Source organism: Trematomus bernacchii, unplaced genomic scaffold (assembly GCF_902827165.1).
Source record: "Trematomus bernacchii unplaced genomic scaffold, fTreBer1.1, whole genome shotgun sequence".
NCBI classification, from domain to species: domain Eukaryota; kingdom Metazoa; phylum Chordata; class Actinopteri; order Perciformes; family Nototheniidae; genus Trematomus; species Trematomus bernacchii.
Genome location: NW_022987588.1, coordinates 5,260,593 through 5,280,691, shown reverse-complemented (window position 1 = coordinate 5,280,691; position 20,099 = coordinate 5,260,593). Strand labels below are relative to the sequence as shown.

The following is a 20,099-nucleotide window of genomic DNA, read 5'->3' as shown; positions in this document are numbered from 1 at the left end:
AACCACAAACTACAGAGATAGAGGTACTTCTATGAGATCAAAGTGGGAGCCTATTTTGTATAATATAAACATTATTATAAACCACCAAAGACTTAGCAGTCTTATATAATGGTAAGTCAACAAAGTATTGATCTCATCAGCAGAGATGAGAGGACAAATCAGAAGCCTGAAGGTTTGTATGTGCAGCAGCTGTTATACTTTATAGCCTTATAGCAACATAATTTGGAGAGTAATGTTTCTTTCTTTTACAGCTTTGAAAATATAATAGAATATATAAAAAGGCATTAAAAGAAGAGACAAAAAACGATTTGCATTTTGTACAAACATATGAAAGGGAAGAAGGGTACATGTGAAGTGTATGCAAAATAAAACAAAAACAAACCAATTCTAGTTACGCAAAGCCACATTTTGTTCCTGCACCTCTTCAAAACTGGCAGCTACCCATTGTGGTGAAGAATGTGAAAAATATTTCAAAACATGATGGTTTATTCATTACAGTACAACATTTAAAGCTTGCATGCATTCATTATAAATATAAATGTATGATAATTGCAAGCATCTTAAATGATTTATAGGAAAGTAAAGTGTTTACATTAAAGCATTTTGTATAGGTTTTGGAGGTAAATAAACATTTGTGGTCATAACCAGCAAATTAATCCGTTTTAGGAGACGGTTTATTGTATACACACTAATTCAGATTTTTCATGGACCAATCTCTTAATGCCCCATGTGGATTACCAAAAATAATTACATTTGCAAATTACAATGTGGGAGCAACCTATATGACTTGTGTAAGCCTCAGCATAATAGGGCCAACTGGTATTGGTGGTGAATTATTTTATGGCAATAAATGTGCTCTTGTATGAGCACAACAAATTAGGGAGTCAAAATAAAAAACATCACACCCATGATATATGTGGCTGACTGACAATTGCTCCCATGAGTGAGATTCAATAGGTAAGAATGTAATATTGATCTTATGTTTTAGTTTTTCCGTACAGGTTTATGGGTGTAAAGAAAAGAAATGTGTGTGCAAAAGTGCCAAGGTCAAACTAACATACCATATTGCCCTGGCCTATATATGAAAACCACTCCATACGCTATATTAACGACGACAAAAAACAGTATACGGCTTATCTGTGTCATTCGGTTACCATCATGATCAAATAACTCTGCATTTAGGTTTCTTTCAGAGCGAAATCATGTTGGGAATAAATTCAAATGAAATATATTCTTACTTACTCTTTTTATTTAAAATTAAACTGATTGTATTTTGTAACTGTTTTGTAAGATTAATAATTTTTTAGTTGTAACAGCATCCTTGGTGAGCTTCATTTGGTACGTCTTGCTGCCAGGTTTAAAGACAATACAAATACATTTTTATCACAATTAACTCAAAGCAAGTATTGAATGTCGCAGCAATTCATAAGAATGGTTATGTCAATAATTTATTATTTAATCTGCCGATCCCTTGCATGCTATGACAAGGACAAAAAGCATGACAACTTTTAAAGGAAAACTAAATGTATATTTCTTATTTTATCACGGTGCTAATATTGTCGTTGTAACCAAAGATTTAATGTCTTAATTTTTCACTTTTGTTATTATTGTCTATGTTGTTTTTCTAAATAAAAAATGTTTAAATAAAAAGAATATACTGTATGGTTGAAATGTTTTTGCTCACTGTAAGAAGTAACATGTAACTAAACATTTCAAATACATGTAGTGGAGTAAAAGGTACAACATTTGCCAAAAAAAAATGTATGAAGTAAAAGTATAAAGTAGCATAATACGAAAATACCCAAGTAAAGTACAAGTACCACGTTTTTTTTGTGTAAATGTACTTTGTTACCAGAGTTGGGAGTCGTACTCAGATATTGTAGTAAAAGTACCAGAGTGTAGAAATACTGTTACAAGTAAAAGTCCTGCAATTAAAATGTTACTCAAATAAATTACAAAAGTATCAGCATCAAAATATTAAAGTACCAAAAGTAAAAATACTCATTATGCAGATTGGCCCATTCCATAATAATATACATTATATGTTTTGATTATTATTATTGATTCATTCATGTGTTTATCAAAGCTGGTAAAGGTGCAGCTAGTTTTAATTACTTTGTATGCTGCAGTGTAGCTTGGGAATTTACTCCAGGTGTAACTATAGGCTTACCTAAGTGTTCATTATATTTCCTATCATTAATCCAAACCTGCAAAGTAACTTCAGTTATTAAATAAATTAAAAGTAAAAGTACGCAATTTACGTCTAAGATGTAGTGGAGTAGAATAACTAAATAGCAACAAATTGAAATACTAAAGTAAAGTACAAGTACCTCAAAAGTGTACTAATGTACAGTACTTATGTAATGTAAATCTACTTAGTTACTTTCCATCACTGATCATGGTAACAGCTGTGAGACGAGATGCTGATGCTGCGGGGGGAGTTAATCGACTACAGCGCATGCGCAGTGGGGTTTGCAACATCTGTCACCACATCTTTTGTTAGTACAGATTCATTCAACGAGCTCTTCCAAACCTTCCGGAAATACGCAGCAGTAAGGGTAAGCATTGTTAGCTTTTAAGATTTGAAATGGTGTCACACTGTGTTGTTTTTGCTAAATATAGAAACAAGCCAGTCGTAAGCTACAAAACGTAACTAGATCTGTTTAAAGGTTATGCTAAATTAGGTTAGCTAGCAACAGCAGCTAACACGCTAGCCTGCTTTGATCATATAACAGCCCAACTAATCTGCCTCTAATTACTCTTGTTTTTTTTTAAATAGCTGGTAGCACTTTGTTATTAGAAAATCAGATCGGTCTCACGTACTATGGTTGATTTTATGTCATTGCTAACTTGATTTTCTCCTCTGATGGCATCGTGTCTGTGTTGTAACACCTGCCATTTAATCCAGTCTCATGGTGTAGTTAAAATGAGCAGGCTAACAGTGTCAAATGTTAGGTTTGGGTCTAAAGCAAATACTGGAATCATTAAATAGTCAAATAAACTATCTTGATAATTGGTCGGTTGGGCTGAGTCATTCTCAAGCCAAACGTCTAATCCAGCTTCCTGTTGTGAGGATTTGCAGATTTATTTATATAAATTATACATTTTAATATCTTCAAAATATATTGGCTTTGGGCTGCTGTAAAAAACAAGCACCTTGTAGATATCATTTTGTAATTTATGAGATTGTCATGGGCTTTTTAATATTATTTTCAAACATAATATAGAACAAATAATACAAAAAATGATTGTTGGTTTAGGTCTGTCAAGTGTTGGTTGCTGAAATAAAATGTGTTTTGTCTTTAGGTTTGCCTCAACATGACATCACGTGCTGGTCTCAGACCAGGTGGCACCAATGGAAGTGAATTCAAGTACAAAGAGAGGGTGTCGGTCCCACAATACCAGATGAGGCAAGTACCTGTCATGTATTTTTGATAGTGACAGTAACAAGAAGTATGGCTAACACCTTGTTTATCTGTTATCGGTTTTACAGTGTTCCCATGAAGTCAGAGGTGCGGAAGTTAAACCTGGTCCATTTCCTGCTCTGGCTGCTGGTGGCGGCACAAGTGACTGTCAGCCACTTCAACCTGGTGTCCCATGACATAGTGTCCATGCCGTACCAGTGGGAGTACCCCTACCTGCTCAGCCTCCTGCCTCTGTTCTGCAGTGCCCTATCCCTTCCAAAGAACAATATAAGTTACCTGGTCTTATCCATGATCAGCGCAGGGCTGTTCTCTGTGGCACCACTCATTTACGGTGGAATGGAGATGTTTCCTGTGGCGCAGCAGCTCTACCGCCATGGAAAGGCCTACCGCTTCATTTTTGGCTTCTCTGCAGTGACTGTTATGTATCTCATCATGGTGGTTGCTGTTCAAGTACACGGCTGGCAGTTATATTACATGAAGAAGCTGTTAGACTCTTGGTTTGACTCCACTCAGGAAAAGAAGAAGAAGTAATCGAGTGAAAAAGCTGTGACTGGGAAAAAACTGTGTTTTTAACTTAATTTATTAATCTTATTTAAGTCTATTTATATATAATTAATTTCATGAAACAACATACATTAGAAACCAGTTTCTTCTGTACAGGAACCTGGCTTATTTATTATTACTTTAAATTGTTTTATTTTTGTTCATCATAATTTATTTTGAGTGGCAAGAAGACACAATGAGGAGTGGCATCAAAGCAACATCCATAAACATGGAATACCATCTACTTTCCCCCCTTCATCATCAGCTTGAATCTAAATTAAGACATTGGTCAATTAGGAAAAGGGATGTTAAGTAATCTCTCTAAAAATTATGTGAAGTGAATTCAAGAATTGCAACTGGGAGTGAGACACTTTTTGTATACCATTTACAGAGCCAGGGCTGTGTACAAACACCAGATTTGTTTTCAGCACACACTGAATATATATTTCTAGCAAGGAGGAGGGTTTTGCTGAATTTGACAAAAATATATTGGATTAGAATTGCTGACTCTACCTTTAAAGGAACTAGGTTTATTGCTACAGATGTGCTGATGCTGTTTCTTCTGTAAGTCTACCTCTCATATTACCTGCTTTCCTGAATGCATTTCAGCTATTAAAACATAGAGATGGTGATAAGAATAGCTGCCTGTACTGATATATTTTCATGTTTTCTCATTCAGCATCAGAAAGACAGCTCATTACTCCTGTGTTTCGGAATAAAATATGCATTATAAAGCGTGTTTCTGGATATCTTTTTCAAGAAATGTCTCCTTAACACACTGCCCGTTTATTTAGTGTATTATTGAGGATGTTGGAGAGCATCTCCACAGAAGTGTGTGTGATGGTTTGCTGCAAACACTAAACCAGTGTTCTTTTTTAATTACATTTCTTTGTGCACGTTATTTTTCAGAACATGTATAAGTTATACTTTTAAAAAGTGGTGGGTACAAAATTGGCCTTTTCAAAAAGTGGTGGGGACATGTCCCCAGCGTCCCCAGTGCAAATGACGCCTTTGTAGGCTACTTAAGTACAGTACTTGAGTGATGTACTTAGTTACTTTACATCAGTGGTGTAACACACTTAAAACTTAAATAAGACTTTAGTTACACCAGGAGTAACATTAACGAGCTACCCTGCAGCATACTAAGTAATTCAAACTAGCTGCACCTTTACCAGCTTTGATAAATACATTAATGCATCAATCATTATAATCAAAACATAAAATATATAATTTTGAATTTAGAACATTTGCATATTGCTTTATTTTGGTACTTTGAGTATATTTTGATGCTAATACTTTTGTACTTTTACATCTGTAACATTTTGGACTTTTACTTGTAACAGAGTATTCCTACACTATGGTACTTCCACTTTTACTTAAGTACAAGATCTGAGTACTTCTCCCAGCTCTGCTTTACAGCACTGAACATATTTACAATTAGGTGATTCAATCACAGGCACAGTATCTGGTCACAACGGTCACAACGCACTTTGATCCAGATCATCTGCGCATGCGCACGATGAATGCCACGTACTGTTTGACGTTGACAGTCTTGGAGGCTTGGACACTTCCTGATGCTGGTACCCGGGTCTAGCTAGGCTAGCTAAAATATATTAATTTCACGGTTTAGGGAAACCTGTGAAACACAGCGCGGCCAAGTCGTCTGATTCAGGTAAAATACCTTCTTGTGTTTATGGTTCAGGCATGTTATGAAGTAGTTTAAACCACACAGCAGTTCCCATCCTTTCTCTGTTTGAGTGGTCTGTTGCTAGCAAGCTAGCTATGTGGTTAGCTTGCTAGCTAGCAACTACTAATGTTAATTTAGCTACGCAGCGAGCTAACGCTTAGGCATCTCGCCCAAACAGGTGCCGAGTCTTATTCATAGGAAGTTACATACGAAAATAACTGACACTGGCTTTTTTTTCTATTCTTACGAAAGACAAAGTTGTTATTTTACTTTGTTGAAAATATGCCGGTTTACCTAACGTTAGCTCAGAGTGCCATTTAAAGGTAGCAAGTTACCCAGGAAACAGCTTGATGCCGACCGATTACTAGAAAGTGAAATTAATGATGGTTATTTTACTGCAATGAAATGAAATATTAAATATACTATTGCTTTTAACTCCGCATTTACAGTTTTTAATGACACCATTGACAGGGCAGTGATGAAACGGCCTAGTTAGCAGTCACTGGTTATGTTTATGGGCCACTGACAGATGACTCTGCGAATGAGCGTCTGTTACCATCAGCTTTAGCCGCACTTCAGTGACAATTTTAACGTCTAAATCAGATCTAAAGTTACCAAACGTTGTCATCAACATTTAGTATTGCCACTTTTGGTAGAAACCAGTTTGTCGTTCCCCCATTTAACATAACTGTATGCTAAATGTTAGCTACCACACAATCCCTAGCATCCGGCTAATTATTCATCTGGCTAGCAGAGTGAAAGCCGTAGCATCTCTGGAATTAAATTCACTGTTTATTGTCCAGCCTTGAACATAAGTACCAAACGTCATAGTAAATCCAGCTGCTCACTACATATCAGTTGTGGAAGAAGTACTCAGATTTGTAAGTAAAAGAAGCAATACTACATTTGCATAGTTCTTTGTTACAAGTAAAAAGTCCTGAATTCCAAATATTGCTTAAGTACAAAAGTATCAGCATCAAAATATACTTAAAGTATCAAGAATAAAGGTGCTCCTAATCATCTATATATTATACAGTAACTGTATACTGCTGCTGGATGTCCTAACCTATACATATAACTTATAAATAATTTAATGTATATTTATATTTTGTACAAGCTAATTGTCTACATCTAAAAAATAACTAGTAACTAAAGCTGTCAAATAAATGTAGTGGACTAAAAAGTACAATATTGGCTTCTAAAATGCAGTGGAGTAGAAGTATAAGTAGCATATACTGAAAACACTCAGGTAAGGTACTTCAAAATTGTACTTGAGTAAATGCACTTTGTTATTATCCACCACTGATGCACATGATCACTGAGAGACGTGCATTGATCACAAGCTGTTTAGGCTCGACTTTAGCTGAATGTGAAACTGCATATGTTGGATTGCATAACAAACTTAATCTGTGTGTTTCACCTATTTTGCTTGTAAATGATCAAATGATGTCTTTCGAAAAGGTCCAATACTCATAGTTGAAAGCTGTGATTATCTTATCAAACTGGTTAATATTTTGGGTCAAAGTCTGTAATATCATACAGTTATCTTTGCCACCTCACAGGGTGATGTTTGACCCTTAGACCCTGCAGTACAGGGACACTGTGTGATGTTGTTACTTCATATGAATACTCTTGATTGGATTAAATTACGTATAAACAAACTTTAGAAATCACATCACTGCCCATTAGGAAGATAGACGGTTTGTTAAAGATTGAGTTAGACTATTACAATTAAATGTTTAGTAGAGAGAAGTTCTCTTTCTCCCTTGATCTCTGTTCAGAGAGATAAGACCACAAATAGGATCTGCTAATTTGAACATGATTCCATATCCCTTGTTAATGTAACAATCGCCTTTAAATAGTAACCACCAAGAAACCACTTTCAACAACTACTTCGCCTAACCTGATAACACAGAACCAGTGTTTTCTAAGCCCTCTAGTTGAATATAATGATCATTCTGATGTTATTTTATTTCGTGCATAAGTGAGATCTTTCAATACTAAGCAGAGTGAGTCATTCTTTTAATCATAGTCCTGCAGTTCTAGTGGGGTTCAGCATTACACTATTGTCCGTTAACACTGATGCTGTTGATGACTTTAGTTTTTGGTAACCTTCAATCAACTTTATGAATAAAAACCCTACTTCTTTAATAGTCAACAAATAATCAAAGTCAGTCCAACTTAGCTGTTCCCAAAATGTCATACTCTGTTCCATTAAGCATTGAGAAAGTAGACAGGACGCTAGGACATCAGGCTTGTTGTTTAGTAAGTTGTTTTCAAATCTACCTTTCCTCTGACCCTGTTAGTGGTGGGAGCAGAAGAGGTCGGACGGCACCATGAACGGCCAGCTGGACCTAAGCGGGAAGCTGATCATTAAAGCCCAGTTGGGCGATGACATCAGACGCATCCCAATCCACAACGAAGACATTACTTACGACGAGCTAGTGCTGATGATGCAACGTGTCTTCAGGGGAAAGCTGCAGAGTAACGACGAGGTTACCATCAAATACAAGGATGAAGGTGAGTCAGGACATCCAGGGCCCTTTGTCCTTATTGGTCTCAAGGGTCACAAGTGTGATTGTTGACGTTTTCCTCTGGTTGTCTTGTTTTTAAAACCAAGTTTATGTGACTGTTACTGATAACTTGACGACGTAATCTTTATTTTTGGCAGAGATAATTTCCCATACAGTGAATAATCTTTTCTTTAATTTCCCTCTTTCTAGATGATGACCTCATCACCATTTTTGACAGCTCCGACCTCTCCTTCGCCATCCAGTGCAGTAGAATACTCAAACTGACTTTGTTTGGTAAGATATTGAAGCATTTTCTCTTACCGATCAAAAGACATCCGCCCCTCTGTTGTGTGTGAACTTTTCCTTAAGGAATTGAAACTTCAAGCCTCTGGATTTCTTAAATCATGTGAAACCGTAATAATGATCAATTGTAGACCATGATGTCTTTAATCGGCTGTTACCTTAACCAGTCACTGGAGGGCAGTCCAGCTTATGTTTCAAACAACAAACCTCAGCTCTTCTCTGACTGAAGGAAAGTTGTCTTCACTCCCTTCTTAATCATTTGAGTTGGACATTTCTGTACGTTTCTTAGCACCTGTCGAGCAAGCAAAGAACATGACAGGCAGAAGATGGTTGTTTTCACAAAAGCCTTTTGTCCAGTTATACTGGTTCCTTACTGACATTTTAAATATGCACCAGGCCAGCTGACTCAGGCATGAGAAGAATTAATAATATTTACCAAACAACCGCTTAGCCCCGCCCTAACATGTCAGGTTAAGACCTGTTTTCTTTTTAAAGTAATAACACGTTGCATTAGGTTTTACAGTTAATAATACTTGATCTAAAATATGATTTTGATTGTTGTATGAGTAGGAATACTTGAACAAATAAGGTCCGCCTGGTAAATAGATGTCATATATGGCAAATCTATATGCAGCTTTATAAGTAAATTGTGTTTTCTGTCTGGTTTTATAACTTAACCTTAATATTAACTGGATCTGAAGGTGAAGTATATTCCACCCATTTATTTAAGCTATTTCAACTTATCCGTAGGGTCGCAGGTGGCTGAAGCACATCCCAATTATACTGATCAAACAAGCCATCTGTGACTGTTTTCTTTCAATCCATTCTCTTCAATACATGCCAATTTCCGGCCATAATCACTTCTTCATCTGATTCTGTAAATGCCAAAAATCCACTTGTTGTTTTCCCTGATTATGTCTCCCGGCTCCCATTTCTATATTACATGTGTTTGTAGTCATGTTCATGAATTACTCTATTTCCTGTGAATGATATTCATTTTAAAAGCAGGATTATTTTCCCAGTGTTTGACTTTTGAATAGCCTGGAATCTGATTATGTTCCTTCCTGCACGGAAATATTGTGGTAGAGAATAACCACTAGAGGAATATAGGCAGGAAAGATAACGATTCAACAGAATATTGATATCAGCTACGGGAAAAAAAGACTTCAAAGTCATAGCACACCATGTACTTGCTTCTTACAAATGTTATAATGTTGACTCATTTTTAAACTCAAAAGTTAAATGTGCATTCACTCTACTCAGGAATATAATGGCAACATGATGTTTCCTATTCTCTGCTTCCCGTCAGTTTGTTCTCCTGTAATTGCGATTATAAGTGAGTAATCTGCAAGATTTCAGCTTTTATTTCAAAAACAAACATGCATAATAACCTCATGTGGAATGAATTTTCTTCGACGTGTCGAAATGCAAAACAAGCAAGAGTAGCCAGAGTCTTGTGGCAGCCTGTGTCTCAACAGAGGAACTCATGACCCACTGCATCCCTGTTCAGCATTATCCTCTCATAACACAGAAACTTATGTGAGAAAAGAATGTCCGGCGGACACTAATCTCAAAATCATTCTTGGACATTACACTTCCCAGTCACTTTTAGAGTGGGGATAATAACAATTGGGAAAATATTGAATGACTTACGTGGTGCAGGTCACAAAGTGTCAAAGATTGTGAAGACCTTTTTCCTGTGTTGAGAGCAGATTGGAAATTGAATAATTGACCTATTGGTTAGATAGTGTCATTTAAATTCATTAAGTTAGCACGAAAACCAAGCTCTTTTGTTTAGCTGGTTATAATAAAGCTTTCATTCCCTCTGTCAGCCTGGCTGCTTTTGCAAATGGCTTTGTGGTTTTAACCATGTGATCGATAGATGATCTCAGTAATGCCAAGTATTCACAGTGTGGAGTCAGATTTGCAACTAGTCATCATTCATAATTGCCACATACTTGGTGTGGAATGAACCGCCTTTCCAGCTGACCAATGAACTGGATAATTATGAGTTTCCAAACAGTGTTTATTTTGAATTAGCAAATGTTACTGTAATAAACTGTTCTTGCTTGAGATCCTATTTTACAGTTTGACTTTCAGCCCAACTGTTAATCATAATGTATAGTGAAATGTGTCAATCTAAAAGATCATACAAATGGAATCAATAGGTCATCATCATGGCTATAACTCAGATCCTGAATACTTGACTCCAAGTGGGAAATGATTGTATCTAATGAGATCAGACGTGAGATAACGATAAGGAGAATAAAGATATGACCTGGGGATTGTTGTCCTCTGTAAAAGCCATCAGGAATCAATCCCTTTCCTTGAGGTCTTACACACAGATGGATTTGACTGCGGACATGGAGAAATGTTTGGCTTATCTTAATCTCATGTTTGACTTTGCTCACTGCTTTTCTTTTTCTTTATCTCCCGTTATCTGCAGTGAACGGTCAGCCGCGACCTTTGGAGTCTAGTCAAGTGAAGTATCTGCGCAGGGAGCTCATTGAGCTCAGGAATAAAGTCAACAACCTCCTGGACAGCCTGGAGCCCCCAACAGAGCCGGGCCTGGCTGCTACAGCACCGGACAGTGGTAACCACCCCTCCTACACACACACACTTTAGAGGTAGACCAACAAGTCAACCTTTATTAGATTATATCGGTATCGGTGTATATGTTTGCAGTGCAGAAATGGTTCGGTGTCATCATTACATAGTTTGTCCACCAGAGAGCACTGACAGATTGATTTTTCATTTGTTAAATGTCCTACTTAAAAAAAGACAAATGTAAAGGATCCATATCCTTAGGTTTTTGGTTGGATTTTTTAAACTGGATATCAGTATCAGCCTTATTAATACCAGCCTTTAGTACCAGCCTTGTAAGAAAACTCTGTCTGTTTTACTATAAAAATATGTTTACTTTGCAATTTCTTGATTGATTTGCCGTCTTTCCGATAGTGTGTTTTAATGGTCGTTACATGAAAACTCATAACTTCTGAACAGTAATGTAAATCACAGAGCCACACTGTGCCGTCTAGGCTATAGTATATTTTCACATGCATAATCCAAGCAGTCTGATTTGTCTTTGGGTTTTATTTTTTAGATCACAAACCTTCAGTAAGGTCTGTTATCCCACTGATGGGGATCACTCTTCCTTAACAAACCTTTTGATCACATTCCACATGCTTACTGCCAACATTTAAGATCCCACAGGCATACTGGTACCAGAGTGAGACTTGAGTTTATAAGGGTCAGTCATTGTGGAATAATTTAACAACTAGCTTTTGTATAAATATTAACTGGTTTAGTCCAGTTTGATTGTAGGAATACAGACTTGCACACAAACGCACTAAGCAGAAAGCCACCCTTTCCATGTGTTATCATAACTGTTGTCCGAGAAACGTTGTACTGCCATTTTTCATTTTTGTGAGCTGTAACTTTTTAATAACAGCTGAGTAAGTTATTTGTCTGGAAACAGTAAATGGGGAGTGATCTGTAGTCTGCAAACAGTTGGATTTGTTTTTCTGAGTCTAATGCAGGAGTGTAATCAAGGTCTTTAGCACTCGTCCCTTTCATACTAAATATTCGAATCGCCAAATGTTGCATTGCCTTGTTGCCAAAATGTGTCTTAGACTCAGCTGGTTCCTAAAGGTCTCTGTGTCTGTGTTTCTAGATTCAGTGGACGGACGTGAAGGCAAACTGATGGCAGCAGAGCAGGCTGTGAAACACGCCACTCCAGTCAGCGCAGCCAGCATGTCGGCCTTCGACCCGTTAAAAAACCAGGACGAGGTCAGCAAGAATGTCATCTCCGCTTTTGGACTAAGTGAGGACCATGCCCAAGGTATTGCACCTGAGCAAACGGCATCAAATAGAAGACACTTGGCTTTGATACGTTTGTGTTTTGTTTCAGTGTATCGCTGTAATGTCAATATTCCTTTCCTCGTCTGAGCAGCTCCCCCAGCGTCACTGTCACTAGAGGAGCGTTCAGGAACACCTGACAGCATCAACTCTTCCTCCTCTGCAGCTCCTCAGCCGGTGGCGCCTCCCCAACCACAGGCTGCCTATCCTGGAGTGCAGCAGGGCCCCCCAGCTGCCTTGGATGGTGAGTCACAACCACACACAGCTACTGCCCCATGAAATCCAATATACCCACATGCAATATTGAATACATAAATAGGTGAACACACAGGCAGCCACATACACGGATAGCAGGGAGATTGACTGCCTTATCGCTGGTTAGGAATTACAATTTCTCCCACATTGCCGCAGTTATATGGGATGTTTTTCTTACATTCCCACAAATGTTGCCTGAAAAAATGTTAACCTCAAGCTCTTTTGTTTAGAGTTGTTCTCTCTGGGTTCTTTTAAGCCAGAAATGATATCCAGTGGTGAGTTTAAGATGGTGTGATTAGATGTAATGGGGCAGCTTGTAGTTATTTAAAACTGTTTGCATTAGTAGTATTGGTTCTTTCTGAATTATCCAAAGAAGTATTGGTTGGAGGATCCTACCGTAGAAGCAATAGAAAAATAAACACTACAAAAGATAGTTAAGCATTGTCTTAAGGCCGCTACACACCCACCTAAGACCAAAGAACGCGTACCGAAGGCGTCCCGACTTTTACGTCAGCTTCGCCGCTACGCCGCCCGCCTACGCCGCCCGCCTACGAACACACCACAAATACTTCAGTCGACGATTGGCAATAACTGTCCTTACCAGCAGGCAGCGGTAGTGTGAACAGACAATCAGAGTGATTGCTTGGGCCGACTTTCTCTGACATGTTGAATCGGCGTCGGGAGGTGTGAAAAGGTGCCGTAAAGAGACAACGGTGCGGTACACACCAACCTGAGTAGGGCGCCGCGAATGCCTGACTGCGCCTGACTGCCTCTGACTGCCTCTGACGGCCTCTGACGGCCTCTGACGGCCTCTGACGGCCTCTGACTCCCAAAATCGGGCTGGTGTGTCCGGGCCTTTAAAGCTCACACACAAGCAGTACTGCGGTGAAAACTATGACAATAAATACAAAGAACATTTGAAATCATACACTTATCAGAGTGCAGTTTTTATGATGTTGTTCCTATGGGTTCAGTCCTGTCTCAATGTGGTCATGCATGCACAGTACGTTCTTTTTTTAATTATCTGTGACTAAACTGCAGGTTCATGTGCAGCAGTCGGTGTTCTTGCTGTGAGATGGTATTTCACAGCTCACATGACTGAGCCCGCTCTGAAAACAATTACACCTTCAAGTGCAATTTAGTGTTCCTATGACAAATAAAGATTAAAGAATACACCAGACCATAATACATTACCATTGTTTAGTTAGCGGTGTTGATTCAGTTCAAATGACCTTTTTATGACTCAGTGGATTATAGACGGTGTCACCAATACTGAGCCAGTTATTAGATTAGGTGAAATGTTTACAGAGTGCAGGAGTCTTGTTTTGATATGAGAAAAATAAAAACAGATTTAGGAGGATAATAGATTGACTCTACCTTTTTTAGTTTACATTTACTAAAGTGTGCAGCTCACAGATGTAAGTAGGGATGCTCCGATCGATCGATATCGGCCGATATTCACTCTCTGCCGATCGATCGGTGCTCTCTATAAAGGCCGATCGTGAGAGCCGATCACATGACGTAAAATACATGACACTTTTCTCTGTGCGCGGCAAAACAAGCTCGCCAAAATGGCTTCACCAGTCTGGCAGTATTTTAAGGTGTCCGAAAAAGACAGTAAAATAGCGGAATGCAACGTGTGTGTGAAGCAGAAATCCTGCAGCTCCACCCGCTGTGACGGACCGGTGAGCGGAGCAACACACACACTAAGAGATAGACCTAACACACTTAGCTATTTTATCTACCTCTGGAACAAGCTAAACTAGTTATAAATATATTTATTCTTCACTGTCGGGTTACTCATTACTGGATCAGTGAGCTGCATGAGATACTGACAGGCTGTCAGGAGAGAGAGAGAGAGGGGGAGAGAGGAAAAGAGAGCGCTTCCGCTCATTTCTCCCGTGTTATTATCCAAAGTTAATGTAAACTTGAATAATGTACTTCATTTGAATGTAATAATTATGTTGGTTGTTGTTTGTGAGCGCCAGTGAATGAGCCCCATTAACTGAGTTTTAAACAGCACTTTAAATGGAAGATCCCAATCGGTATCGGCCGATACTGATTCCGGCGATCGGCCCCAAAATTGCCGCTCGGAGCATCCCTAGATGTAAGCAAGATCCATTCTGCTGGAGAAGCAGCACAGTTCATTGAATGAGAAATGATGCTTGAGTCTCACCACTGTGGAATCAACATTCTTTAAACAAGACCAAGCATTGATTTAGGGGTTTCCTTACTCAGGAGAAACCCCCCAGCTATCCCCTGGGTGTGATCTTTAATATGGACATTCTGGACCCAAACCTAAAGACTACATGACGATACATGGAAATAGGATCAGGCAGTGTATTGGCAATAACAAACATGACTTATTTTTACTTTACTCAGCACCACGCTGGGAAATGGTGTTCTGCGCCAATCACACGTGTCTTAATTTCTTCCAATCTTTATCTAATTTAACTTGAGGGAATTCTCTGGCCTGGTCTTCCTGTTGTTGCAGAGAAAGGCCCAGGCAGGTGCAGCCACAGAGGTGACGCATATTGTATTTGTTTACCACAAATAAGTGAGTGGATCGGATTGTTTTCAGATTGTGGTTTGGCATCGCTCTTTTGAGGAGACCACTGGAGCAAAGGAGAGGCCTTTCTGTTGCAGAGCTGTAACTTGTTCTCAGAGCAGTCACACCTGCAACACTGGAGATTAGTCAACATACATGTGGTATCACTATCCCCATTTAACTGGTGGTTTGTGGTTTGGCCTGGTTGATTAGCAGGGCCTCTCCACAGGGCTTTTTACTCCTTTAGTCGCTCCAGATGAAGACTTCTTCAGTCACTGGGTTAGCCAGCTCACCAGCCAGCTGCTCATGGTTCTGAGTGTTCCCTCTATAACACGAGAACTAGGCTAAACAACATCTTTTTACACCTTTTGTGTATCTGATTTTTGTCTCCCTAAATATACATATGATTATTTTAATGAAAATATCAGCAGTTTCTTTATCAAATAGTCTCATATCTTTTCAATAGCTTCTATATTAATTGACGTAATGGCCTAAAAATCAATGCTAAAAGGTGCTTAGGCCCTGAATGTATATCGGTTCAAACCAGCAAGACAGGAGGTAGGCTACTTGAGCTTATCTGATATAGGTCAAGTAAAGTATGTAGGCAGCTAGAGGTAAGGTATTAAACAGGCTGACAGCCCATAAGTGCAGTCTAAAGTTTCTTCTTTGCAAGCATTTACCCTGCTGTAGTGCAGCAAGCCTTTGTCCCAGCTCCAGGAGAACTTTCTGTACCAAGTGAAAAGAGAATTACCCCACAGAGCTCACTAAAGTGTTGTTATTATACACATTGGCCGCTCTTCCTAAATACCGTCTTGTAATCTTGTGGCAGGTTGTTAGACGCATCTCCGAAACCCAACGTGGCAACGCATAGTTTGTCCTCTCCTTACAGTTTCACTTCTTAATGTCTTTCTTACTTCCAAGGCTGCAGATGGTTGGCAAACAAAGACGTTAAACTAGATCCTGCCAGCCCCTTCTCCCACTCGACCCTTTCCTCACAATATCACTGTCTCAGGCTGCAGACTGTTCCTCAGTATAGCTGCCTCCAGGCAAATCAGCCTTGATGCATTATAATTTATAAAATACATGAGGTTGGCTGCCAAATGAGTGTGTATGGTCTTTTCAAAGCTTAGGTTACTTTCTACCATAGGAATGCTGCCAACAAGATCCATAGGCAGATGGTAAAGATTTAGACCTATTGTCTATCCCTTGGCAATATGTGTGCTAGACATTAATAAACTGTAAACACATGTGTTTGTAGCGGCGTCTGAGACTAAAGCTCGAGGCTCTTTATCAGATGGGCAGAAATGTGTGGTTTTTTAAAAAATAAGAACTTGTTCTCCTGACTTTTTCTTCAGGCTTGTTTAAAGGTCAGTAGAACTAGAGCCAAATACTTTTTTGCTCCGATGAACATAATTTTCCCAACTTGGGATTTTTCTCCTGTAGCCTTGGCTCCGTCTTCAGTGAGCCCCTCGCTGGGGCTCCGGACTGCAGCCAGGATCCAGGCAGATGCGAAACTTGTTTGTGAGCCTGCTAGATAACGTTTTACGTGGTCACAACATGATGAGCGTCGTTTATGGTTCCCTCAGCCGAAGCAAAGTCACAAGTCACCATCAGTCTATTCCATCACTACTTTCAAAAGCGAGTGAGCCAGTGTCGCAGGAAGGGACTGCATTTGTGCATTTTCCACACACCATTTTGACTCTGTGCACTCGTATCATGTGCACGCACTTGGTGGTTATGTGCACTGGTTTTAAGATGTATAAAATGCCACACACTGGTAAGCGCAGGATGCATGTGTAAAGTGACGTTTAGACTTGAAAGAATCCATGTATCCGTGACTGTCTTCTAAAAGTAAAGTGGTCTATAGGTGACTGATTTCAAAAGCAAACTACTATACCAAAATAGTAACTCTTGATCCCTGACTCTTTTCATTCCTTTCGTCCTGTGAGCGCTCAGCAGGCTCATAGCGGATCTCTCGTCTACCCTGAAGTGAAATGAACTCCCCAGGCTGAAGGTGTCTCACAGCCATGCGTCCTTCCATCACTCTTACATAACACATGATGGATTACAGGCCGGTGGAGAACAGGAGGAGAAGCCAATTTAACACACATGCCTTCTCACACAATAAAGACTGTGGTGTTCATGTAAAAGGTGCTGTCAGTGAGATAACAGATGGTTGCCACATCACATTAACGCTTTTCAAAAGACACCACTGTTGCTAGATAAATATTTAGTTGTCAAGTGTCTCCCAGAAACAATGCAAGGTTGTTTGACGTGTTTTCTGACTCCTGGTTCTTTTAGCCTCAGTCAAAGTCAGTTTCCTTCGGGACATTCATTGTGTGTGTACTGTATGCACTACTCTAATGTTTTGAATTACTGGATACAAAAAAAAGGGTAGTTCTTTCTGAGTGCATTGAGGTTTTCTGACAGTATATCATTTCATAGGACTCAGCGTTGCTTTGTTCAGACTCTCAGTAATTGTAAAGTGTCATGTCAGCCCTCCCAAAGAGTGGAAAAGCAGGGCTTGAAGAACCAGTGAACCCCGGTGCGGCCGTCTTTCATTAGGCCTTCCCTCTTTGTGCTTTTCACGTCGTCAACCCAGTTTATATGCCAGGCTGGAGATTTTGGAGAGAAATGCAGGCCTTGTTAAGGGAGACCAGTAGTTTGCCAAGTCTTCGCCTGCCTTCTGAACATTCAGGCATTCAACGGAAAACTTGATGAGCAAATTTAAAATAACAAGGAAAAATAGTTTCCATGTTTTTGAAACATAAAAAGGAGTGTGTGTGCACCACGTCACTTTCAAGGAAGATATTACCAACTGCTCATCATACTCTGCAAAGGTTGCCTTTGTGTGTTTATGTCGACTTGGGCACTTGCATGCTGTTGGATGCTTCTTACTGTAACGTCTCCCAACGATCATCATCTGTGGGTCCTGTGCTTTTAGCAACAAATAGCTGTATCAAAGTGTTTGCAGCTGCTTTTTGGAAGCAGTTGTTTGTTATTCTGTCCTGATGAACAGGTGTTTCCCTGATACCACACACACACATACTTCTTAGAGGCATAAAATGCTTAAAAAAGCAGAAGAGATCCAATTTATAACATAGACAATCATACAGAAGGATCTGTACTGGATACTTGTTAACCGACTATCTGTTACTGCCAACTGTAAATGTTTTGTCCAAACTTCTTACAGTTTGCAGAATTGTTGCGTTTTGTGAAAAGGTTTTACGTATTATGGTTATCGTCAATACAGGCCTGTAGTAATATGTTTTCCTCGTCTAGGTAATCGCACCTAAGCCTTGCACTCGGGTGAAACACAGCAGAAGATATTAATGACTGCGTGAGGTTTTAGCAGAAGTGAAAGCTGTGAATGAAAAACAAACACTGAGAGACTTTAAAAGTGAATCTGGAACAGTGGATCTTATTTGTGTTGTTCTATCTGTACTGATGACGCTTGTCCCTGTGTCTTCAGGTCAGATGTATCAGCAGTACCAGGCTCCAGGTGGATACCCCCCCCAGCAGCCCGCTGCCCCGCCCCAGCAGCCGCAGCAGCAGTACGGTATGCAGTACTCTGGTAAGAGCAGAAATGGTCAGGATGTTACAAGAAGAAAAGTAGCTGCTGAGTTCTAGAGCAATGGGGATGTCTTTATTCTGGAGTGAATTAAAAAGACTCTCCCTCCCTCTCTCTGCAGGATACAGCACTCAGCCCGGAGCCCCTCAGCCCGCCCCCCCCCAGCCCCAGCAGCCTCAGCAGCCTCAGCAGCCCCAGCAGCCCCAGCAGCAGTTTCAGAACTACCCCCCTCCCTCCTCCCAGGCCCCAGCCCCCGGTGCAGCTCCTGCTCCAGGCTTCCAGGGGGGCCAGCAGCAGCAGCAGCAGCAGCAGCCCCATCCCACTCAGGCAGCCCAGCAGTACCCCCCAGGAGCCTTCCCTCCCCAAAACTATACCTCCCAGGCCTCCCAGCCTGCCAACTACAGCCTGCCGCCCGGCTCCCAGCCCGCCGCAGGCTTCGCTCCCCGCCCAGGATACACCCCTCCCCCAGGCAGCACTGTCACCCCCCCACCCGGAGCCGGTAACCCGTACGCCCGCAACCGCCCCCCGTACGGCCAGGGCTACACCCAGCCTGGCCCTGGGTACCGGTAAAAGAGGATAGCTGATGATCCTCACACATCCCCCCCCCCCCCAACCCCCTCCCTCTATGTGTGGCTCCCTGTTTGGAGTGGGTGCAGGAAAACGCTGCTCTGCATCCCCTTCCCTACACAAATATCAAGTCCCAACATGAAACAAGCAACCCCCCCCCCCTCAGTCTGATGGTTAGTGTTCGTATGCTGTCTCTCCAACACCACACTCTGCCCTGGTGTCTGTTCCTTGTGTTACTCCTCGCCTCCTGTCACCACCACTGGCCCTCTTGTATCTGTCGATATGTAACGAGTCTGTATGCACACACCTGGGAGACCAAAGCAGGCTGTGGCACAATGTTCTGTACATGGTAATGCTTCATTTTGAGAGTGAGATCAGCGTCCACATTCTGCATCGGTGTCGTTCACGTCAATGCAGAATATCTCAACCCGGTCGAGTTTACTATGTATAGATGCATTTATATGACACAATCTAAATGAAAAGTTGCCCTTTTGTGGTTTGTTTTTGCTCTGTTTGTTGTTGTTTTTCTTGATCTGATCAACTTCACCACCATGTCGGTATTAATGATGTGTTATTGAAACTGCCCCATGTTGGGAACACTAGCTAGGTGATGGCTTATGGGAGGTGTAGATCCCAGTGTCATGAAGAAGGCTTCTTTCATTTAGTTAATTATATATCATCTCCAGTAAGGCTTGCTATTCCTCTTTTTCTCTTTATCACTGGTTTTTACTAATAAATCAAGTTCCACCCTCGAGTGAGATTAGTTGTTTATGTATAAAATGTAACATTTTTTTTCTTGAACCTAATAAATGATTGCGACCCAGTTTAA

General features: G+C 40.2%; 2 protein-coding genes across 2 annotated transcripts; both read left to right on the top strand.

Moving 5' to 3' along the window:
- Positions 1-2,423: 2,423 nt before the first annotated feature.
- jagn1a (jagunal homolog 1a) lies at positions 2,424-4,706 on the top strand. The gene is made up of 3 exons (XM_034128786.1): positions 2,424-2,558; positions 3,307-3,410; positions 3,494-4,706. The coding sequence occupies exons 1-3, from the start codon at positions 2,427-2,429 to the stop codon at positions 3,954-3,956; spliced, it is 699 nt and encodes a 232-aa protein (XP_033984677.1). The 5' UTR covers positions 2,424-2,426; the 3' UTR covers positions 3,957-4,706.
- A 746-nt stretch (positions 4,707-5,452) lies between these two features.
- On the top strand, positions 5,453-20,099 carry tfg (trafficking from ER to golgi regulator). Its single transcript, XM_034128530.1, has 8 exons — positions 5,453-5,640; positions 7,962-8,175; positions 8,379-8,462; positions 10,918-11,064; positions 12,145-12,312; positions 12,424-12,573; positions 18,605-18,706; positions 18,825-20,099. The coding sequence occupies exons 2-8, from the start codon at positions 7,992-7,994 to the stop codon at positions 19,271-19,273; spliced, it is 1,284 nt and encodes a 427-aa protein (XP_033984421.1). The 5' UTR covers positions 5,453-5,640; positions 7,962-7,991; the 3' UTR covers positions 19,274-20,099.